Below are 25547 nucleotides of genomic sequence, written 5' to 3'. Positions count from 1 at the left end.
TTTTTGTGTTCCTATCAAGCTGTAACAGAATTTCTTCATCTTCACCACCGTTAAGTCATAGACTTTGCTGCTAGGGAGGGGACTCCCCCTCTGTTCTATGTATAAGTTTCATACACACACACACACACACACACACACACACACACACACGTATATATACTTCTCTTAGCTACAGGATCTTATTTTCAGGACTATATGCTTGAGGTCACTCAATCTTGGCCTTTGTACTTCTGTCACCTGATTGTATATATATAAAAGCAAACTCAGGTAACTCTTTCAAAACAGAGTGGCTACACTCATGAAATGTACCCTGGGTGTCCCTACTGCCATGAGTTTCCTATATCAGATTAAAGTGCTAATACTCTACAAAAACAATAACTTTTTCTGATGTTAAGTCATATATTTTTCATAATATACTAGCTTAAAGGTCCCCCTGTGGGCATTAGCCTTCAATACGCTATAGCCAGAATAAGCAACTATTTCTTTTTGGGTTTCCTCCATCTCTCCAGAACCTTATAGGAAAAACACTATTCTATATCTGAGAGGAGCAATCAGACCTTATTATGCACAAAGATAATATAAAAATTTTTTAAAAGGTAAAACTTTATTCACACTAGCTAAAAGCCACTCCAGAATTGAGTAAGACATGCTACATCTGATTCCCAAACTCAGAAGCAAATAAGCAATGTCCAGTTGTTCGCTGTATTTTTGTAAGGCTCAAACACAAGGATTCTTTCTTTATGGCATCCTGTGTTTGAGTAGATTAATCCCTCTTCAATTCCTATTGGTTCCCCTCAGATGTATCCTTCCTTAATTTGACATCCTTGGGATAAATTTGAACCCAAGCCTTGACAGGAGTTAATTTGATCTAAGACTGCCTTTTATATGTCTCTTGTGATTTAGGACTGGAAAGCTATCTCAGTATAAATGCTTCCTGTTTTTCAATTTAGTTCCAAGCACCCACCCAAGTCAAGTGGCTCGAAGCTGCCTGCTCCCAAGGGACCTGATTCCCTCTTCTGTGAGCAATGTATACACACATATAAACACATAAATAAAAATTAAATGTAAATTTTCAAAAATATCACCCAGATTTATACAATATAACCAGACAACTTAAGTTAGAAATTAATAGGATTACAACCAATAACTGAAAACTACTAACCAGGGACCTAATGAAAACCTACTGCTATTTTAGAAAGCCTTCAGAAGTATACACTCCAACTAATCCCCAGTCCTTTGAAGGCAAGATTCCTTACTCAATCTGCCCTTGTCATTAAAAGATAAGTACAAATACTATGAGACCTGAGTTCAATACTGATAGCCTACAAAAAATTACCAACTCCGTTTTCTATAACCACCACCTACAACCGGAACAAAGTTTAAGACAAAAGGATGTTAATACACACGACAGGAAGAGAATATGAGAGTAAAGGGAATAAACTTCCTGGAGCTTTACTGCCTTCCAGGATCTCCCACAGACTTCTCTCTGAGGAGACATACTGGAAAGTTAATATTAAATCTATAAGCAGTCAGATCACAGAAAGAAAAAAAATAACCAAATATTGGGCGTATTCCTAAAAGTCCTTGCCCTTGATGTAAAAGGATACTAAAGGTTTTACTGCCCTCAGGATCAAAAGACTCTCAGACCAGAGCCCCTGATTCTGTCCCTGAATTAGGTGGCTCCCAACTCAATAATCCCCATCAATGGGAAGAAGCCCATTGGTAAACGATCAAGTCTCAGTTCCTCTAAACTCAGAGTCCTGCTGTGGTCTAACATCATGTATCTAGGCATCACCTTGATTGTGTTCAAGGTCTAGGTTAGCAAGACTAAAATATCTAAACTTCTATGCCTTCTTCATCCAGAAGCAGACAGATCAAGATGATACACATCTACACAGTTGTTGTGAGGTCTCGATTTCTATATTCCTGCTACAATTAAAGAGTGTGTGTACACATGCACATGAGTGGAGGTCAGAGGACAACCTTCATGAGTCAGTTTTCTAATTCCCCCTGCTGAGTCAGAGTCTCTTGTGAGTGACAGCTTGCTGGCCTGCTCACAAGCTTCCAGGCAGTTCCCTATCTCCACCTCCCACTTTCCTTTGGCATACTGGGATTACAGATACAGGCAACCTAATCCATCTTTTTAACACTGATTCAAGGGATCAAACTCAAGTTGTTGGGCTTCTGCAAGAAGCACTTTTAATTCCTGAGCCTTCATACTAGCCTGGGCCTGACTCCCTGAGGAAACAATGCAGCTAATTAAATATTAGCAGGTTTCCTTTTCTCTGGGGATGAACCACTCCCTCATAATCAGCAGCTTATAAAACTGAGAACTCAACCTGCAGCACTATAATTACCAATCAAATGAATGGGATCTTCAAACAGCAGTGGCCCTTGGTCAATATAGAATATTCTGAATTGCAGAGATCATTAATGGGTTATAGAGCTAAAACTAAAATCTAAATACTGAGGCTACTATCACAGTGAAAGCTTTTTTTAGTAATAAATAAGAACATACCATTGACCTCTCCTGTATCAATCCACTACAACACTTAGGAGGCAGAAGCAAGTGGATCTCTGAGTTCAAAGCCAACCTGATCTACACAGTAAATTCCAGGTCAGCCAGAGCTACATACTGTCTCAAATACAAAAACAGTCAATCCAGCCAGGCATGGATTTAAGTCCTAGAAACAACAAAGGAGGCAGAGGCAGGGAGATCTGTGATTTCAACACCAGTCAGGGTTATGCCAATCCAAATGGAACCTGTCAATCACTTGAACAGGAAAATACTCCTCAGGAAAGCTGTCTGCTATAGAAACATTAGAAATGGTATAAAGCCCGCCTAAAATATAGAGGGATATATGGTCTCTTTGATGACTGTCTATTCTTACCCCTTGAAATTGTACATTGCTACAATGATCTCTTAGATCCTTGTCCAAGATCACCCCTTTCATGTGTGCTATACCTTCTAATAAATTCTGTGTATCTTTTACACACACACACACACACACACACACACACACGGGGGGGGGGGGGGGGCGCGGGGAGGCAGGAAAAGGAATACTCCAAGGAGAAAGATATGCCACAGAAAATTATGCCACGCCACAAAAAATATTTCCAAAGATGTACCTACCTAATGAATATCTTTGAATGAGATGTATTCAAATAAAGACATCTTTAAAGCTAGTCAACAACAAAAAGCTAAAACTTTTAAATGCATAAAAAGCATAAACCAACATCTCACTAAAGGAGAAATAAATGGTAAATAAGCATGTGAAAAGATGTTCAATGAATACCTTTAAGGAATTGTAAATTATACACCGAGGTGCCACACACTATTAGAATGGCCAAAATTCAAAACACTGATAACACCAAATATGGGTAAAGGTATAAAGCAACAGAAAATTCTATGCATTGCTAGTAGAAGCCCAAATAGTACCACTACTTTCCAAAGAACTGACAGTGTCTTATTAAACCAACAATTGTCACTATGCAACTCACCAATTGCACTATTTAGTCTTTACCCAAAAAGCACACCACAGAGAGGATGTTTCTAACAGTTTTGTTCATAACTGCCAAAGTATGAAAGCCACTAAGCTACCTATCAGGGGAGACATACTGGCTCATATGCAACCCCAGCACTTTACAGAATGAAATAGGCAGGTTGCAAGGCTATCTGGTGGAGCCCTGTGATTTAAAAGAAAAAACAACAAAATCAAAGGCAAAGCAAAAAGTGGGGTGGGCTGAAGAGATTACTCACTGGTTCAGAGCACTAGCTATACATTCAGAAGACTGGGGTTCTATTCCCAGTATCCACATGGCAGCTCACAACCATCTGTAACTCCAGTTCCAGGGATCCCCGCCCTGTGCCTTCTACTTGAGTAATGGGATTAAAGATATACACCACACCTGGCAGATTTATTTGTTGTTAACTTATTTAAAAAATAATAGTTCTTTAAAACTGATGATTTTTCAAAACATCATCTTTTCGAAATGATTTGACTAAGAGATAAAATGCAGTTAGATTAAGTGCAGTTACTTTACCTTCTCCAAAATCAATTAACAGAACTTTGATCATATTGGGAGATGGAACTACAACTAAAATAAATTCAAATTTTTCAGAAAACAAATACTAGCTAAGCATGCATTCTACAAACTCCTACTGTGAAAGTTGGAAAAAACAAATAAGACACACTTCCCACAAGTCATAATCATTAAAATATAAGAAAACAGCTAATAACAATTATACTTAAATTCACTGTATTTTCTTTTCTTCTCTAACACTGACAATTTTTTATTAGTGTGTAATAAGCTTCAGCATCTTGAAGTCTGTTTCCTAAACTAAAAGAATGTTTAGCAAGGTCATCTTTTTATTTTGGTGTAATATATCCTCAATGGGGTCAGGAAAGCAGCAAAGGCTGAGCATGGTGCTGTTACCTATCCTTCAATTCCAACACTACAGAGGCAGAGGCAGGAGGGTCACTGTGAGTACAAGGCCAGCCTCATCTACACATCAAGTTTCAGGACAGCCAGGATAACACAGTCTCTGTCTTTAAAAAAAGAAAGGAATGAAGGTAGGGAAGGAAAGTGAGTATGAAAGGGGAGGGAGGAATGAAGGAAAAGCAATAAAATACAACGAAAGATTTGTGGGACAATTCTGAGATACCAACTCAAAGAGTGACTCAACTGAAAACTGTTATCTCTGGTTTAATCAAAGTGTGAACCAACTGAAAACTGTTGTCTCTGGTTTAATCAAAGTGTGAACCAACTGAAAACTGTTGTCTCTGGTTTAATCAAAGTGTGAACCAACTGAAAACTGTTATCTCTGGTTTAAAAAGAAAAGACAGGCAGGTAGACACGAGCACAAAGACGCACACACATCCACCCAGCTTTACCATACAGCAGGTAACTTGTATCTGTATTTCTCTAAATGTAAAAGTCCTAAAAGTATTTTCATGCTAAACATATGCATTTATTTCTTGACAAATATGCTTAATTCTGTGAAGCTTGTATTTATTTCTTGACAAATATACTTAATTCTGTGAAGCAAAAGCAAGAAATTAAACTGGCAATACTTACCTTAACAAAATTGTCAGGGAACATCCCTCTCCTCCCATTTAGTTCTCCTTCTAGCCATCCTTCTTCCTGTAGTTTTTTCACATTCCGGATGATCTCCCCAACTCGGATAGTTAACTCATCATCATGCACAGCATCGTAGTCATACTCCACAATATAGTCAACTAACAAAGGAGAAAATAAATGTCTAAAATCTAATTCACACAATTACTATAATCCATATGAACAAGCTTTCAGCTACAGAATCTGTGTAGCAGCAACTAATGCTGCAAAGATGTCTCTGGCTTCTCCTTCTGGTTTAAATACCTGACCACATCAGCAAAGCCCTGATCATCCAAGTATAGACCATAACGCATGGCTTAAGTGAGAGTCTCAAAAGAAATATAATGCACATTCATTACATATTGCATTCTTATAATTCAGCTGTGTGGCATAAGAATTCCCACATAAGGCTACCCTTATATGCCCATCTTATAAAAGTCTTCCTTGAGTCTGACCTATGACAGACTTGTAAACAAAGGAGTACGACAAAGATGATGTACTGTGTGGGATGAGTGTACTGTAATAAGCATGTTGCTTCTTACTTACTGGCTTTGAAGACAAACCACATGTTACTATGCTGGCTTGGGGAGGGTCACAAGAAATGAGGCAAAACCTTGGCTAGGACCCTTACTGTAATAAAGCATCACATGAGTTTAGAAATAATCCATCCACAGAGAAACCCCTGGTGAGAACCCAACCCTGGTGAACATCTTCAATGCAGCCTTACAGAGGACACAACCAACAGTCTCCTAACAACAGACTCTGAAACCACAGAAACAGATAATATGTTTTAAAGATTTCTTTTTTAGTTATGTGGCAGTAAAAAGATACACATGTAAGTGCAGATACCTGTGCAATCTAAAAGAGGTTACCAGACCCTCTGGGGCAGGAAGGATATGTGATTGTGAGCTACTGGATGTGGGCACTGGAAACCAAACGCATCGCTCTGCAAGAGCAGCAGTACATGCTCTTAACCACTGGGCCCTCTCTCTAGCCCCTCCCTAAACATGGTTTTAAAGCTACTAAGCTGTGTCAATAATATTAGAGAACAAATGACAAACACACACTGAAATGAAAATTTCATTCTCTAACTACAGGATCTCTGATCACAGGCAGTGTACAGGTACATTTTATAAAATCAATTTTAAAAACAGAACAGATTCCCTGTACAAGATGACAGACTAGCTAGTTATACCCTGTTATCTTTTCTTCTATCTACAATGACAAGGGAAAAGAAAAACAAATACATTTCAATCAAAAAAATTTAAAGCAAAAATGCACACTTCAACTCAATAACTACCACACTACTTCCATTCTCACAGATACTTAATTTTGTTCAGATAGTGTAAAATCCTATACTTTTATAAATAAAACTTCTCTTAGCCCAGGTTAGATCTTCTCAAGTACTAAGTATAACCAAGTCATCTGGGAAATCTTATTTAAAGGCAGAATGACTAAAGCTGAGATACCTAAAGTTCATGGAAAGAAGCAAAAGTGTAGAGACCATTCATTCAGAATCATTCTAATTCCATCACACTCAGGATTCTGATGTTTGTTCTCATTTGACCTTAAAAGCAAAGACACAGGGCTAGGAATATAGCTCCGCTGTAGTGTTCGGCCGTTGTGCAGGAGGTCCTAGTTCAATCCCAAACACACATGTACTCAAAACACAAAGGCCAGGCATGGTGATACACACCTATAAATCCACCTTTCAAGTCACTGAAGTATGAGGAACATGACCTTGAGGCCAAGTTGGACCAGAGCACAATCTTATCTGAAATAAATACAACACAAGTGACGCCCAGAACTGCTCCAGTCTGAGATAGGGAAAACCATAGATATGATGGAGGCAGAAAGGAGAGCCGAGAATCTGGACAGATTTATCTAGCTGCTGCTATACTACAGATGTTACTTGGATGCATTTTTTATGTTGTAAATGAGTCTCAGACAGAATTTCTATTGGAGGTTAAGACATTCCACTTTGGTAAGAGAGCCAACAGAACTGATAAAGCCAGGGAGAAGCTTAACAGATTGTAGTTGAGATAATAGATTTCTCTACATAACCCCAGAAAAAACAGAAAGATTTAAAAAAAAAAAAAAAAAAAAAAAAAAAGAGGTGGGCTACATAAAATGTAAGGAGGAGAATAAGAACCTCACTGTGGTTACAATATTTCCAAAAGACAAAATGAAGGCCAAGTGTGGTAGTGGCATATGCCTTGATACCAGCATTTGAGATAGAAACCAGTTCAAGACCAGTCTTGTTTACATAGTCAGTTCTAGACCAGCCAGGACTACATAATAAGAACCTGTCACAGAAACAGACAAGGTTTCTCCACAACACAAAATGTTAACTAGCTAGGCATTTTTTTTCTCCTTGAGGCAAAATTTCAGTACCAATGTACAAAATCAAAAACAACAATGTAAGGAAACAAAGTATAGCTAAAGTACTCTTGATGACCCCTGGTTTCTCAAACAATGATGGCTTCAAATTTTACAGATTACTCATAGTGGTGAGCAATTCAACATGCTAATTAAATTATGTAATAAGTCTATAAATTCTACTCACATAACTACTCCTTGGTAACTCTGGAGGGTTTTCCCTTAATTGGGTCTTGTTTCTTGACATGGAGTCTCATGTAGCCCAGTCTGAAGTAATAGTGAAAGTTGATGTTACACTGGATCAGCCCACCTCCAACTCCCAAATTCTAAGATTACAGGTATGAGCCACCACAGTTGGCTTGCCCATTTGTTCTTTTTGTAAGATTTCTTTTAATTATTTGTATGTATGTGCACATGAGTGCACCCAAGCCCCTGAAGCTGGAATTAAAGGTGCTCAACATTGGTGCTGGGCACTAAACTCGGGCAGTTATTTAATATAAATGAGTCACCTCTGTATTAACCTCTAGCCACCTCCTCAGCCCCTAACAACAAGAAAACATGAGTCCATACAGATTACAAATTACTATTTCTTAAATATTCTTGTTTCTCTGTGACTAAATAGAGAAATAGCCTGGTTTATGGAAAATGTTTCCTGATGTGTTTACATACACAGACACACACACAGACACACAGACACACACACAGACATACAGACACACACACACACACACACACAAAATAGGAGGCAGGAAGGGACAGTGTCCAAAATGCTCTCCAAAGCTAAACATTAGAATAGAACTGGCAAAGAGGTTTTCAGATCTTTTAACACTTTAAATGTGGATAGAGTAGGAATGTTCAGTCAGTAAAGCCTGTGCAAACTGCAAGCTATAAAACCCTCCAAAATCTGAAACACCTCTGGTTACCAGCATTCCACATAAGAAATAGTCAACCTGTATTGGGTTTTAGCATTTGTGAAATCTATATAGATAAGAACATTTAAAAACAAAGTATCAAAGACCTTGAACAAAGCTGAATTAACACTAATTTGGAACAATTTTCCCTGAAAATGCAACTTTTGTAAAAATCTTTTACAAAAAATGTACATTAGTAATGACAGCCTAATTCCAGCATTCTGGACACAGAGGCAAGTGACCTCACAAGTTACAAGCCAGCCTGATCTACATAGTAAGTTCTAGGCCAACCAGCTCCACAGTGAAAGAAACCCTCTATGTCTCCAAACCCCAGGAGAAAAAAAAAAACAGCACTGAAGCAACAGACTTCCAGAAATATATATACACCCAGTATATGTCTTTAAAAACAAACAAACAAAAAAAAAAAAAAAAAAACCCCAGCTAACTGAAATATAGTAGTAACATTACCACTTGACATCAAATAGATTGGAACTCAAAATAGTACCACACTGGACCATTTACAGCCGTAGGGTATCATAGTGAAGAGCTGTGTCTCTGAGGCCCTGCACTCAGTTTGAGAAAGGGCTGGAAACAACTCTAGCCAATCACTAGTTAATGCTGTTTAGAGCAGCCATTCTCAACCTTCCTATCTCTGCGGCCCTTTAATATACAGTTCCTCATGGTGTGGTGATCCAACCATAACATTATTTTCATTACTACGTCACAACTGTAATTTTGCTACTGTTATGAATGGTAATGTAAAAATTTTTAGAAATAGAAGTTTGTCAAAGGGGTCTCAACTCACAGAGAACCACTATTTTAGACAATTTAGAAAAACCTCCCATCCTTGAATACAAAAACAAGTGTTCTAAGACAAGAGACATTAATCAAAACCTCTGAGACAAGATATCTAAAGCATTAAAATTATGACAAATATTTATATTTGTTAACACTCAGTAAGACCATGTGAAGTAACAAAACACCAGAAAAAGCCACGCAGTATGGCGCATGCCCCTAATTCCAGGAAACTGAGGCAAATGTGAAAGATGAGGAAGATGAGAATGGCTGTGAATCTGAGGCAAGCCTGGGATACATAATTGAGAACCAGGTCAGCTAGGGCTGCAGAGTAAGGATCTGTCTCAAACACTAAGAGAAAAAAATATAACAAAATATAGTAAAGAAATATATGAGAGCACCTGCCCCAGCATTCAGAAAGCTGAGGCAGGAAGGTTGTAAGTTCAGGACCAGCCTGAGCTAGCAGGAAGACCCTGACATTCAGAAAAAAAAATTGAAAAACAAAGAAACCAGAAACCTTTTAATAATTCCCAGATCCTAGAGACAGATAGACTTTAAAACAACAGCATTTACCAGCAATATTTCACAGACACATAAGTTAACGTTTCAAAGTTTACACAAACCTAAAATTTATAGACCGCAAACTTGAAAAATCCTCATGATGGAGACAGCAAACTTGAAAAAAGTCCTAACGATAACCAGAACTAAGAATCATCAAAAAAAGAAATTTGATAAATATTAAAAGTACATTAGAAAGTTAGTAGTGAAAAAATAAAAATAAAAACAAAACGAAGAGAAAAATATGAAAAATACAGACTGAAGAGATAGCTCAGCAGTTAAAAGTACTGACTGCTCTGGCAGAGGACCTGGGTTCAATTCCCAGCACCAAAATATATCAATTCAATAATCTGACTTGAAAGAGAAAACAAAACATTCAGGAAGTTCAAGCAAGTTCAAATGCAATAAACAAAAGTATCTGCAAGCCCAATGAAGTAAAACTGCAAGAAGTTAACATAAAAACCATTACTTAGACCAATGGTGACTTCTCAGGGGCACCAAAGAAAAGGAAAAGAAAGGGAAAGGAAGGAGAAAGTCAGAACATCAATGTTTTAAATGTTCAGAAAATAACCACAAATCATAAATAAGAAAATTTTCCTATAAAAGTAAAAAAAAAAAAAAAAAAAAAAAAAACAGTACAGCAGACCTGGGTCCTCAGGCCATGTGGCAGCAGCTGAGCAGAGCTCTTGCAGACACAGAACACAACATGGGGGTTTGACATCCTAAATAAAACTTGATTTTCTGTAAGAGCACAAGAAAAAAGCAAATTATGGGAAGTGTAAGATGTCTAAGAAAAGTGAAAGTGATTTTACACACACACACTCACACGCATTAAATAAATAAAATATAGTAACTAGGGAACTTAGAATACAGAAAGAGCACCTGCTCTTCCTTAATCAGGAGTTACTGACTGCTGATGGCTCTGCGGTAGGATGGGGTGTTTTTTAAAGGCCTGGCATGTGGATGGCCCCACACCCACAAACAAACCAGCAGCACAACTTGGAGTCCAGGGGTTCTTCTTTCAAAGCCACTCTGCAGGGAGGGGATCTAGGAAGCATTTTCAGAGTCGGACAAAAGGATTAAAGTGCATTATAACAAATTCTCCTAAGAATAAAAATACTATACTAAACAAGGATTATAGGGAAAGTCAGAAAAATAAAGTGTGAGTGTCTGTAGAAAAAGAGAGAGGGAGGCAGAAAAGACAGATACAGAGACTGAAAATAAAATAATATCAGTAACAAAAACAAGGGGTTAAGGAGAGTAAAATTACTAACATTAGGCTTTTATAATCACGGATGTAGTAGTTAGTAAGTAGTGGCTCACACTCGGCAGGTAAAAGCAGACAGATCTCTGAATTTGAGGCCAGCCTGGTCTACAAATCGAGTTCCAGAACAGCCAGGCCTACACAGAGAAACCCTGTCTCAACAAACAACAAAAACAAAAACAGAAAAGAAAAATGGGAAGGGAAGGAAGAAAAATTAGAAGAATTAGAAGAAGGAGTAGAAGAAGAAAAGCAAGAGGAGGAAGAATGTAGTAATCAGAGAAAAATATCTAATAAAATAATTCCAACATTGCAGGAAGAACGAAATGAGCATAGGGCTAGAGAGATGGCTGTGGTTACGGGCACTTGACGCCATTTTTAAGAGAGCATTCAGAAAGCAGCACTTGCCACCAAATCTGATGACCTGAATTCAATCCCTAGCACCCAGTTCACAAATTTACACACACACACACACACACACACACACACACACACACACACACGCACACACGCACGCGCATACCCACACTCACACAGTCTCTCTGTAATATAGAGAGAGTATATATAGGATATCCTACTTCATCTCTCATCACTCCTCACAAAAGACATAAATATAGTGAGCTACAGCTGAAAGAACAGCAAAGTGTAGATTCCATCTTAAGTTGCCATCCACTGAGAGTCTGAAATTGAATGTTATAGTCACACAAAACTATCCTCCATTACCTTGATACTCCAGTAACAGTGAACTGTAACTAAAGGAATCAAAAGATGCATATTCTATTTGAGTATTTAGAGAACCCAAGACAAGTAGGGAGATAAAGCACTAGAGGAATTTGAACCCTTTGGAATTACAGCTTTGAGCAATCATTAAGCAGTTTACAAGTCCAAATAGGTAAAACACAAGCTCAAACTAAAGACTATGAGCTATTTCTAGTCCTAAATATTTCTCCTTTATAAAAAAAACAAAAATAATTAATATGGCTTAGTGTTACTGTATTTTATTAAATTCTATAAAGTTAGATATTAGATCCATGTGAAAATATTAAGTTCCAGTATCATCCCTAAAGACCCTTTATAAGTTATCAATTGCTGGATACAGAAGTAATGAAAGCAGAATTTCTCTGTTTTCAACGTTGATTAGTAAATCTAGTATTCCCCCCTTCTCGTGTGTGTGTGTGTGTGTGTGTGTGTGTGTGTGTGTGTGTGTGTGTTACTATTCATACCTTCTAATTATGAATTTATTTCTTTATTTAGATGTGGGATTCCCCCTATCTCCAGGTGAACCTCTACACTCCCAATATTGGGGTTCCACACAGAAGAAAGTGTTGGGATTACAGGTATGAACTCCCATATCCTAAAGTTTTATCTAGTACTATGGATTGAACCCAGGATTTGTGTAACAGGCAAGCACTCTATCAATTAAGCTACATCTTCAGCTCTAATCATTCTTTTATTTATTTATTTATTTATGTTTGTTTGTTTGTTTAATGTATATAAGTACACTATCACTGTCTTCAGACACACCAGAAGAGGGCATCAGATCCCATTACAAATGGCTGTGAGCCACCATGTGGTTGCTGGGAATTGACCTGGGGAAAGCAGTCAGTGCTCCCAACAGCTATCTCTCCAGCCCAACTCCAATCATTCTTAAAATAGCAAAACAACTGCACTCAAAACCTACCCCTGGGGCAGGAGAGCAAGGTGGGACAAGCCTTTAATCCCAGCACTCAGGAGGCAGAGGTAGGTGAATCTCTGAGAGTTCAAGGCTAGCCTGATCTACAAAGAGTGTTCCAGAGCACCCAGGTCTGCTACACAGATAAACCCTGGAGGATGGAGGGAAGGAAACACCTGCTCCTGTATACTACTTACTTTTACTATTAAACACCTTCAGAAAGCAACCTAGAAATTCAAAACTTTTTTTCATAGTTTCAGAAGATTCAGTCAGCAACAGTAGAGAAGACATGACAAGACAGACGACATGGGGCATGGGACACAAATAGGAACACACAGGAACACGGGAACAAGATGCTCAAGAACCTACCCCAGTGACCTACTTCCTCCAAGCAGGCACCACCTCCTGGAGTTTCAACAAATGCCACCAGCTCAGATCAAACAAAACATAAGCCTACCGTAACACCTTCCTCTTCCTGTTTCAAGTAGTATGCAAAGATGTGGATAGTACATACACTCACATCACGTCTCTCAGAAGGGAAACCCATCAGTATTTTTTCATCGTATTCTATTCCTTCTAATGTTGCAGATCAATTGATGATATAGCCACAAAAGAACCCAAAAACTCAATACTTGTTAAAACTCTTAGCAAAGAAACTGCCATATCCATGTAATCAGTTTCTTTCCCCAAAATAACACACAAAACCTATACAAGAAGTAACCTGGAACATTCAGTAATTTTTTTGCATTCCTTGTTGCTTGTTTATCTTTTGCTCATTCCTCGTACTATTACCATCCTACCTCTGCCCCCTCCCCCACATCTCCATACACACCAGGTCTTGCTTTATAATCTATGCTGGGCTTCACATTCTCAGAAACTTTGCCTCAACCTCTCCAGTATTGGGATTTAGAATATGGACACGATATCTAGCTTTTAACTGAATTTAAATTCCAGTCTTAACTTCAAAAACATACTAGGAATAAAAGTGTTAATCTTCAGGACTGGAGAGATGGGTCAGAGGTTAAGAGAACTGACTGATCTCCCAGAGGTTCTGAGTTCAATTCCCAGCAACCACATGGTGACTCGTAACCATCTGTAATGGGATATGATGCCCTCTTCTGGTGTGTCTGGGGAAAAAAAAGTTCTTTTAAGTGTTAATCTTCTTTCAAATCAGACCAAAGCATACCATTTAAATGTTCAAAGTTGTACAGAACTCAGATAAAAAAATAAAAACTTAATAAATATATAAAGAACCTATATTGGTTTGAAATAGAATGGTCTCCGGGCTTATAGATTTGAATGGTTAAATCATCAGAGAGTAAGTACCACTTCTTAGAAGGGTTAGGAGTTGTCACCTTGTTGGGGATAGGTGTACCCTGGTTGGAGGGAGTGCCACTAGAGGTAAGCTAAAATTTCGAAAGCCTAATCCAGGTCCAGTGAGTCTCTTCCTGCTGCCTGTGGATGGAGATGTAGAACTATCCATTTCTCTAGCACCACATCTGCCTGCAAGCTGCCATGCTCCCCACTGTGACCTCTGTCAGAAACTCTAAGTAAGCCCCACTTAAATGTTTCTTTTATAAGATTTATCATGGTCATAGCATCTCTTCCCAGCAACAGAACACTGATTAGGAAAGAAACAATGTGGAATACAGTATATTTATTTAAAGTTTCATAAAAGAATGGAGTTTCTCAAGTACTTAGGCAATGAATGTATGACATCTACACACAAGTTCTAGGAGTTAAAGTTTCCTTGGATCGCTTCTGTTTCGAGAAGGGGACTCATTCAGTTGCTCAAGCTGGTCTCCCAGACTTTCGGGATAGCTGAAATTCAGTTTTCAGAACACCACTATACCTAGCTAAGTTTCTTTGTTTTCGTATAATAAGGTAGTAGTTTTAATCTTATGATTTTGTTTGCTTAACTAAACATTTTCTTCCTTTCCTAAAATGTTCTAAGAAAATTTTAAGAAGACATACTTTCAAATCAGGCCAGTGGCATCTGAGCCTGACTCCCCCACATCCTGTCTGTAACCTAGGAAAAGCAACAGTCTATACTTTTATTAAAGATTAAGAATCATTAATATTTTTGCCATACTACTCCTGTGGAGATAAAAGCTCAAGACAATACCTAGCATAGTAAGTACACTCTAAATGTGAATAACTGGCAAAATAACAGCTAAAAAAAATTTAAACTTAGCAAAACATGGAAACTTGCTATAAAAATTCACTCAGACAGCCAAATGTAAACATATGAGAGCAGATGTATGGATCATGAAATCATCTGAAACAATCATTTGAATATCTTCATATTTCTAGGAACTTCCCCCAAATACAAGGAAGCATGTTTTATAATGTCTGACATATGATACATAAACAATAGCTACATGAAGCACGCTACATGGAGCACTGAACTGAAAAACACTGCACACTATTTTAAAGTCGAATTTCAAATGTGCTTAACTTTGATTTCCAGTCAATTTAGTTTTCATATGTAATAAAAAAAGGTATAATCATGTTCAATCTTCATTCAGTAAATATTTACCTAGTTATTCCTTTAAAACACTTAGTCTAAGTGTTTGGGACACATCTAGGGAAAAACAAAGTTCTCTGCACTCCTTAAGTTTATACTTTATAATTCTGCTTGGGTGAGTCAAAAATAAAGATTAAGTAGGCTGGGATGTAATCAGTGGTTAAGGGGTTTAATCCTCAGCACCAAGAAAGAGGATGGAGATAATAAAATTCCAAAACTAGTTACAATCAGAATGGCACAACAGATGTAAGAAAAGACAGGGCAGGATAAGATCAAGGATATCTACAACCTATAACCTAAATAGTTCTCAATGAAAGAATGAGCTGTTCTACTCTATAGCACAGAGAGTTCAAGAAGTCAACCGGCCAGCCTAGATCCAAGCCTTGGCCTTGAATTAGCTGCCTAAATAAAGTGACAACAGAGGCCAGCAGAACAGTTCAATGGGTGCCTGCCTGTCACCAAGTATGATGACCTGAATTCATAATCCCTAGGACCCATAAGGTCTAAAGTGGAAGAAAGAACTAACGCAAGAAGTTGTCCTACTATGGCACAAGCACACTCCCACACAAATGCACACATATAAAATAAATGTAAAAAAAGTTTTTCAAACATTAATAACAGTACTCAAAAATGAAGACTTATAAGAATTAAGCAGTGCTTAGAAAGGGGCTTTACAATGTACCTGGAAACAAAAACAACTAATAAATAATCACTAAATGTTAACACCAATCATAGCACACCACATTTTTCCCAATGAGTGTCTAGAGTACAAGTATTTTGTCTACTTTTTTCCAGGCTCATGAGGCCCCACTGTCCCTTAAGTCTCTATGCAGGCCAAAATGATCTTGAATTCCTGGTCCTCCTGCCTTCCTCTCCTGACAAGTGGGATCACAGGCACTCAAGACCCGTCCTGCAGTTTGAAGGGTTAGCACCATCTAGCTACTGAGCTACACCCTTCAGCCCTTAATTCACCATTTTTGAGCATTTCTGTTTGCAATGATGTATGCAAAGTTTTCAAATCATATCTGATGAATTTAACAAGGCATTTGCTGATAGAATTAGTTATTATTACTCTGAGCAAAAAATAGTATAATATGGCAAATCCACAAAATATTTTGCATACTTAAAGTTGATGGACCTGGGCACCCAAATGGCTCACTGGTCTTAAAAAAAAAAGAAAGAAAGAAAAAAGAACACTTGCCTAAGAAGCCTGGTAACCATAGTTCTCATGTATCTTGTATGTAAACTAATGACACATGTACCATGACACATATTTACTCATGCTCACACATAAATAAGCAAACAAAATTTTAAAAAAATTTACATGTTCTTATGTTCCTATAACTAAATTACTTCCTTATAGAAAACATGAGGAAGGAACCAGCATCATTCAGCTGGTACTGAACTATGACTCTTAGGTCTTCATTTATTTCTTTTGAGAGAGGTCTGGCCTGGAATATGTAATGTGACTGAGTTAATGCTCGCAACCATCTGTAATGGGATCTTCTGGTGTGTCTGAAGAGAGCAATAGTGTATTCATATACACAAAATAAATAAATAAAATTTAAAAAGATAAAGAGAGGTAGGTTTACTAGGGACAGTTGGGGGGGTGGAGTTCACTGGCCTAAGGAAAGGGGTTTGGGGAAGATCTAGACCAAAGAGAAGAGGCTCTGGAGGAGGAGAAACCCAACCCCTAGGCTGGAGAGTTCACGGTAGAGGGTGGGGTATGACAGCTATACCTTGTGGGCAGAAACTAAGGGATGCTGGGAGAACCTGGAGGCCAAGTCTGCTTTGATATGTTAAATAGGCACCTCAGAAGCTCAAGGTCTGAAACCCAACAATCTGCATCAAGTAGGATTAAAAGTTCTGCCAAGACTTAATTCATGTGCATGGGGGCTGTAGAAATGGTTCAGCAATTGTTCTGAGACAGGTCTCCGGTAGTCCCAAAAACTCCCTCGTAGACAAGGCTGACTTCCAACTCAGAGCTCCACCTGCCTCTGAGTCTCAAAAGCTAGGATTACAGATATGTGCCACCTCATCCAAAGAATTGTTTTGACTTGATGACGGAAAAGATTAAACAAGTATCCTGGTTACTGCTGATATAGTCTGGATCATGAATGTCTCAAAGACTCCTGTTTTGAAGACCTAGTCACCCACTATGACCCTAATAGGTGATGAAAACTTCAGGAGGTAGAACATACATTGTTCTTAAATACATGTCCTTTAGGATCACAACCTCTGTGTGCCTCTCTTTTATGCTTTCCAACTAATATGGTCTTAGGTTTCTACTGTTGTGAAAAAACTCATGACCAAAATGGGTTTAGGTCACACTAACTGATCATAGTCCACCATGAAAGAAAGTAGGGGCAGGAATTCAAGGCAGGAACCTAGAGACAGAAATTGATGCAGAGGCCATGAGAGGACACTGCTTATAGAGACTTGCTTGGCTTATTTTTCTATACAACAGAGAACCAACCACCTGTCAAGGAGTGGCACTGCCCTGGGTGGGCTAAGCCCTCTCATAATCCAGAAAATGCATCACCAGCTTGCCTGTAGGCAGTGTGATGAAGGCAGTCTCTCGATTGAAGTTTTCTCTTCCCAGATGACCCTAGCTTGTGTCAATCTGACAATAATAATAATCAGCAGCAACAGCAGCACAGTCATTAAGACAACAGACTTCCTGAACTACATGCTCTCACAATGATGCTACCAAACATCAACAGTCCAAAACAGAAGTCAATAAACTATAAACCATAAACTGAAATTTTGTATTGTAAGCTAAAATAAACCTTTCCTCCTTTTAAGTTGATTATCTCTGGTATTTTTTGCACAGTAACACAAAATAATTACATCTACCAAGTACTTAATCACTGATCAAACTAATGAGATGAATAAATCCTACTTCCTTCCAAAATGAAAGCCTTTATTATATAAAGTCTTTCTCATTACATTTTAACATTGATGAAACGAGAATGCATCCCTAGCCTCTTAAATGGTTTAGGTTTCAAATAAAGTCCCATGTTGTTTCATTCCTAGTGGTACTTTCTAGGTCTAGTACACTAATAAGCCACACAGATTCATAACATCACAACAATGGGAAGAAAAGGAACATTCATATCAGAATCCAGGGGTTATAAGATTTTTTTCAAAAAAGAAAACAATACTTCCTAATTAATCTCTCAACAGCAGCTCTTTTTCTTGATATGACCTTGTATTAATACCTTTCTTTTGGGAGTGGACATAACAAATTCAAAGCTGGATCAATACCTTAACACTGGGTACACTCCCATTCCTCACACCATTTTTTTTGTAAGTCAGTGGTAACTATGTGTTGCTTCAATGAAACTTCAGGATTTTTTACTTAAAATCCCAAGTGATTAAATAACTCCACAGTCACTCCCTTGAAACCCAAATTACCTGGACACTGAATCATCTTGAATAACCTAAAATACACCTGATATGGTGTCTGGCACATTTCAACATCTAGAGTCCAGAAGTTTGAGGTCATCCAAGGGAACATAATAGGACCGGGTCTCCAAAGGGAGGCAGGAGTGGAAAGCAGGTTCGTCAAATCACTAAGACCAAGTAAGAGGATGTTAGACTGTGACCAAGGAATACTCTCTTTGTTAACGGGGGGGGGGGGGGGGATCACTTTAAAATCCAAAGCAAAACCCAAAGCAAATCATGATCACTATGGTCACATATTAAACAAGTATTGTTGACTACTAATATAATCTCAAGACACATGCAGTCTAACACCCATGGCTGTGGGGCTAAAGCATCTTGTTAGATTCTTCTGGAGTCATTTAAAACAGGAAGGAAGGGAAGGAGGGAGGGAGGGAGGGAGGAAGGAAGGAAGGAAGGAAGGAAGGAAGGAAGGAAGGAAGGAAATAAAAGAAATGGAAGGGGATGGGGAGGAAGAGGGGAGGGGAGGGGGAGGGGAGGGGGAGGGGAGGGGGAGGGGAAGGGGAGGGAAGAGGAAGAGAAGAGAAGAGAAGAGAAGAGAAGAGAAGAGAAGAGAAGAGAAGAGAAGAGAGAAGAACCTACCCTCTGTTGCTCTCAATAGGATGCTGGACCTTGTCTTACCCTGTGGCTAGGTCTTTGAAGCCTCCTGCCAAACCACATTTTCTCCCATTTCCCCCCTGAATGGGAATCTCAATTTCTACCTAGTACCATCGGCCAAGCACCACCTCACCCCACACCCATCTGACCTGCTCTTTCTACACATGACATTTTGCTACACATAAATGGCTCACAGGCTGAGTGTAGGCACATATGAACCTCCATCTAGATTTCTCAAACTTATGTTCTGACCCCTACCTCACCTAGAAAGACTGCCTGCCTGCCTGCCATTGAACTGAGTTGAATCTTTATAGCAGATGATAGCAATTTTACAGAATTAAAGGTGTCCAAATTTTAAAAAGATTTTTAATCTGATCATTAATACAATATATTCTGATTAAGGAGAGTTAGACTGTTGTGTTTAATCTTTGAAAGAAAACTCTTCTTTTTCATGCTCTGATACTGTTGGTAAATCCCAATGTATCAACTTACAAATATTATCATAATAAATTAGTATTATTTACAAAGTAAATCATTCACTATAGAAGTATGTGAATCCAGAGAGACAGAGACAGTCAGAGGCAGAGATAGATGTACACATTTATATTTAATTTTGATGCCATGAAACAACATCAATTGTCCCACAGAAGATTCATCCAGCTACCTTAAAACCCTTAAGTTCTTAGGAAAAACAAAGTATCTTACTGTACTTCTCCCGATCATGAATTTCTGAAACAGTCTTGCTATTTGACTCAATCTCCCCTGGAATTTATGATCACCTCCTACATCCACTCCCAAGTAGGTGAGAAAACAGGTGTCTATTACCAATCTTGAATCCTTAACCCTGAAATTATGAGTGTAGAAAGACAGGCACTGTCTGTTCCTAGAGGACTGGAGAGAAAGCTCAGCAGTTAAGAGCCCTTGCTTCTCAATCTTCCAAGGCGTGAAATGCAAATCCTAGCACACAGCAAACTGGAACCACCATAAACCCATTACTTCCAAGGAAACAGAGATAAGAGATTCCTGAGGCTTACAGTCTTTAATCCTAGCCAGAAAAACATGAGCCCCAGGGTTAGGAGAAAGACAGTGCCTCAGAGGAATTGGTAAAATGGTTAAAAAGAAGCACAGAACACCCTCATCTGGCCTCCACACATGCACAAAGGTGCAATAAAAGGCTCAACTATTTTCATGGGTATAAATTTGGTTGCTGCAGGCAGATACAACAGTAAAACAAACTTTCAAATAGAAAATTCTCTAAAATTAAGAGAACTTAGTTCTAATTATGTTTACCTTTTCAAAAATAAAAATTTATGTATATGAATTCTGCCACTCATTTTCTCTTCACTTCAAAAACTGTTTATCTGTATTTTTGATAAAGAATTTGGGACTGGAAAGATGGCGGAGTAGTTAAGAACAGAGCACTAGCTGCTCTAACCACCTATAACTGTAGTGACATGGGATCTAATGCCCTCTCCTACTATGTAGGCATACATGCAGACAAAACACCCAAATGCATCAAACACATAAATAAATCTTAAAAAAAAAAGGCATTGCCTTTCTTCATTCCCAAATATCCTTCCTAATTCCTTCAAAAGGTTTTGAATGGCATTTCCCCTACATTTAATATAGAAACTAAGAACATGCAACATAAAACTTAAATATGTCTCTAGTGATATAAATCCTAAAGTTTTCCCAAAGCATTTAAACATTTCAAATGAGTAATGTTTTCTCACGGTGTATCTAATATTGAAAAACAATGTACACATTTTTGTCAAGCTGTACCATACAAAGTTCAACTCATGTGTTAACACAAAACCATCTTACTGGTTCTTGAGTATTCTGCTTCCAGCAAAGATCAAAACTCACACCCAGATCAGTACAACTGCAGAAGCCTTTTGAAAATACAAGTTCCACCAGCAATGTTCTAGGTATTGTTAGCTCATTCATTCACCTAATAGTCTGAGATTGGCACTTCTCACCAATTTATAGGCCAATAAACTGAAGCACAGAGAGGTTAATTAACTTTCCAAGTTGCAAAGCTTGTAGGCAAGATCTCAGGAAGTCCCTGTCCAGAACCTTTTCCTTTTTTAGACAATTCCATATTGCCTTGAGTGTACTGTGTGAACAAAGCTGGCCTTGAATTCAATTCCTGCCTCTACTTCCAAAGTAACAGGTCTAGGCTTCAGAAACTCTAACTAGTCAGCTGTGTCCCCTAAGTGAAGGAAGTAGCAAGCACCTCATAAGAATCCATGATCATCTCAAAACAAAAAATAAATGACATTTTTATTTAGTAACAAATTAGATAAAACATGAGTATTTCAGGCTGCATCTTTTTTTAAAAAAAAAATTTTACCTGTGTGTATGTGTGTAGGCCATTTAAAGGGGTGCCCTCATAAACCAGATGAGGGTATCAGATCTCCTGGTAAGCCACCCAATTTGAATGCTGAGAACCAAATTATGGTCCTTTGAGAGAGCAGAGAGAGCTCTTAAGAGCTCAGCTACCTGGAGCTGCATCCTGAATTGTAAGAACTAAGGACAACTGGGTGGAAGTGACAGTAAGGCCTACGATCCCAGCATCCAAGAGACTGAGGCAAGAAGACCACTTGAGTTCAAAGCCAGCTTGAACTACAGGGTAAGGAGATCTTATCTTTAAAGTGCAAGAAAAAGAGGGCAGGTAACTCAGCAAATTATATATTAGAGAAAGCTCTTGAACATGAACTTGAGGATTTTAATGAATACACAACCAATATATTTTTAACAGATGCACATTCACCTGCAAATGTTTCACAAACCCCCAAAAATGACAGACCTTGAAAGTATGTTAAACAATGAATTTTCCCAAGGTACTCTAAGCAACTCTAAAACAGACCAAAAAGAGGGTGGGTGGCCAATAAATACAGGTATCATGATATAAAATACTTTCCATTTACTTTTCTTAAGATCTTAGCTGGATATAATAGCTTTAACCTTTGCATTTGGGAGGCAGAGGCAGGTAGATCTCTGTGAGTTCAAGACTAGCTTAATCTACAGAGTATGTGTCAGAACAGCCAGAACTACACTCTAAGAACCTGCCTAGGTAGAGACAGAGACACAGAAAACCTTACAGTCAAGTATGGACCTACTGATTTTCTCCTATGCAGAATCAGAAATGTAAATGATCGCCACAGTAGAGAGAGGGGGAGGAGGGTGAAGGGGGAAGGGGAGAGCGAGAGTGTGGGAGGGGAAGGTGAAAGTAGATACTAATCAGTTTCAAGCCCATATGATACCCAGCAGAAGGAAAGGAACCCTACTTAAAATAACTGCGAACTGCAAACAACTGTTTCTTGTTTAGCACCTGGCCCAACAGTCTATACAAGATACAAGGTGGTTAAAAGGGCTGAGAGCAACTAAAGTCACAAAATGATGACTCTATACCATCAAAAGACGCTTAATTACATTCTGCATCCTGACTTAAAACAGATAAGAATTTTACTTAATTTTAGCTTTTCATCCCAATCAGTTAAGCTGGCTTTTGATGCTTTAGAATAAGCCTGCAATTACCCCATAAACTCAACTAATCAAGTGGAAAGGAATTCATTTGAAAGTCCCTAACAGCAAATGTTTGTCTCCTGAGTCAAAAAGCACTTGGTGTATAAAAGGTACACAAGGCAGGAGAGAAGCGGAGGAAGCATAAAATTAGAAGCTCTAAGAAAACAGAATAGCCAGTGTCTGTAAACACTAGCTAAATCCGTCTCCCACAAAACAGAGTGTGGGCATGAGGTGCCACATCAGCAGAGCTCCTGTTTTTGTCGGGCTTCTAAATCATCCGCTAGTTTCGTGAATTATTAATTTCAGTAATGGTTGAAGCAGCATAGACTCTCAACTGAAAACATGATAATGTCTTTCTGATTTATACCACAAAACCAAATACGGGTTTTTACAACTTGCTGAATACACGTTTGCCTTGTGGTGACACCAAGCTGGTTTTAAAAAGAAGGAACACAGCCTTTTACTTTTAATTTGCAACATTCGAGGGAGCTCTTGTCTAGCCCAGACGCAACTCTGTTATCAAAAGAACTGTTACACCACTTAACAAAACTCCTTTTCAAAGTTCTCTGGGAAGCTTGCACGCTTTCTCTAACCCCAAACGAAGGGGGAAAAAAAAAAAAAAAAAAACCTGAAGATCGCACAGAAAAACAACCTTGTGGTCCTGTACTTTTTCTCCCCTCCAAGAAGGAAGTCTCACTCCAAACAGGAAACAGCTCTTCCAGAGGTTCCAACTGGGAATGCTAGAATACCAAACCCCAACCCAATGCTCAGGAGGAAATTGGCTGTGCTGCTAAGGTGCCAAAACACCTGACAAGGGAAAGACGACCAGTACCAGGAAAACGATTTCAAAAACCGACCCAGGAAAAAGGGAAGGTGAGAGTAGACACAAATCACTGCCAAGAAGCCCCGCCGATCGCAAATAGAAGAATTAAGTATTTTCTGTGATTCGAATTATCTATGACAAAATGTCCGTGTGTGTGTGTGTGTGTGTGTGTGTGTGTGTGTGTGCGTGCTGGATGTGGGGGTGTGAGTGCATTTTTTTTAAAACCCAATCTGTACCAAGCCTCCAAGTAGCAGAGCTGCAAGCGCCACTTTGTCAAGTTCGCGATCGCCCTCCCCCATCGAAGCTGAGGGTTCCCAGGGGGAGCGGGGCAGCAGGTAAGGGGTTCGAGCCCCGCTGTCCGGCGAAGGACCGCCGAGGGGAGAGCCCGATTACAGCCGACCCGCGTGCGAGGAGCCCAGTGGCCGGAGCGGCGGTTGCTTACCCATGCTGCGGCTCTGGCGGGGAGAGCGCGGCCCCGCGGCCCCTTCTGTGCACCGACTCAGGCGCGGCCGGGAGACGCCTCCATCCGCCCGCGGCGCGCTCGGCCGTTCCTCTCGCCCGGCCTCGGCCGCGGCCCCGGCAGGCGGGGGCGAGCGGGGTCCGCGCCTGCGCACAGTGCGCACCCAGCCACGCTCCCGGGCCGCTTCCGCTCGCCACTGGCTGAGGAGGCACCGGCGGGATCTCGCAGGGACAGTCCGCGCCCGCTCCCTCTGAGGCCCAGCACGCCACGCTCGAGACCGGGGTGAAACCCACGGGCCGGCGTGAAGAGAATTGGGACCCGGCTCGGGCGAAATCTCGCGAGAATGGTCTGGGCTTTTCCCGGCCACGCCCCCTGCGGCCCCCGCGCGCCACCCAGACTCCGCAGCTGGTGCCAGGTGTGGTGACGTCACGGCAGGGGCGCGCGCCACCCTCCTCCAGGTGCGGGGTCTTGGTCTACCTGGCATGCGCGACTGCTAGCTGCGGGGCTCCAGACTGATAACCAAAGGGGGTCTGCAAATTGAGCCTCGGTTGCCCCACTTTCTTTTCTGCAAAGACGTCGCTTGGGAGAGATCTAAGAGAGAGACAACTAGGGGAGCGAGCACTCTTAGTTTCGAAGTTCGAGGCGGGGCCCTGCAAATGTGGGGACCCTATAGTTACCTGCAGAGTTCCCTAAGGGCCAAAAGCAGTGCTCCTCTTTGGGGTGGAGGAGGTACGAAGTGAATTATTTCGTAGAAATGCATTACAGTATTCCTTGAGTCTCTTGTTGGCCAAAGATGACTTCCTACTCCCTCTGTTGAAATCGAAATCGTTCTAAATTAGGTATCCTGATTTGAAACATTGCCAGGCATTTGTTTTCCCTAGAGTCAACATGAAAGCCGGTGTAGGATTATTGTAATCAAACAGGAGCTTTCTTCGAATTATTGACAAATTTAATTAATTCAACCTTACTTTTCCTCCCTTCCTATTTGGAAAAAAAATCAACTTCAAGGCCTAAGCAAATACGGGAAAGCAGCATGTACTGACTGCCAACTATTGTGCCTAGTGCTTTTTCAAGTAATTATGTCATTGAATTCTCACACTTGAATTGCCTTGCCCATTGGAACCAGGCCGACTTGGGTCTCTGAAACTCAACCCTGACTTTTTTTTTTTTTTTTTTTTTTTTTTTTGTAGGTTCTTGGGTGAATGAACCTGACTGAAGCTTTGGCAGTTAAATATGTGAAAAAGAAATCTTTCAAGTGTAGAATATGTCTCAAGAGTAGTAACTTTGTAAATACCCATTCTTACTATCTCCTATAGTCCTGCTCTGAGCATCTTTCACTACCTCTAAAAAGGTTGCCACTGGTGATTTTGGAACTGAACTTGTAAGATTCACAATGGATAAAACAGTTACAATTAGTTCTATCCAAGAAGAAACAAGGAAAACATTTCATTTG

At 39.6% G+C, this 25547-nt stretch overlaps 1 protein-coding gene across 1 annotated transcript in view; it reads right to left on the bottom strand.

Moving 5' to 3' along the window:
• The window catches only part of CD2AP (CD2 associated protein), a 78994-nt gene extending 54728 nt beyond the window's left edge, over nucleotides 1-24266 (bottom strand). The window contains exons 1-2 of the mRNA XM_080917078.1: nucleotides 24077-24266; nucleotides 5080-5240 (exon numbers count right to left, since the gene is read on the bottom strand). Coding sequence (XP_080773204.1) covers nucleotides 5080-5240; nucleotides 24077-24080 — 165 coding nt within the window. The 5' untranslated portion in view covers nucleotides 24081-24266. The remainder of the gene's footprint in view (nucleotides 1-5079; nucleotides 5241-24076) is intronic.
• Between the last annotated feature and the right edge of the window lie 1281 nt (nucleotides 24267-25547).

The sequence above is a fragment of the Micromys minutus genome (assembly GCF_963924665.1).
Source record: "Micromys minutus genome assembly, chromosome: 5".
In the NCBI taxonomy this organism is placed as follows: domain Eukaryota; kingdom Metazoa; phylum Chordata; class Mammalia; order Rodentia; family Muridae; genus Micromys; species Micromys minutus.
Note: the sequence above shows the minus strand (reverse complement) of the source record. Positions and strands in the feature narration are given on the sequence as shown.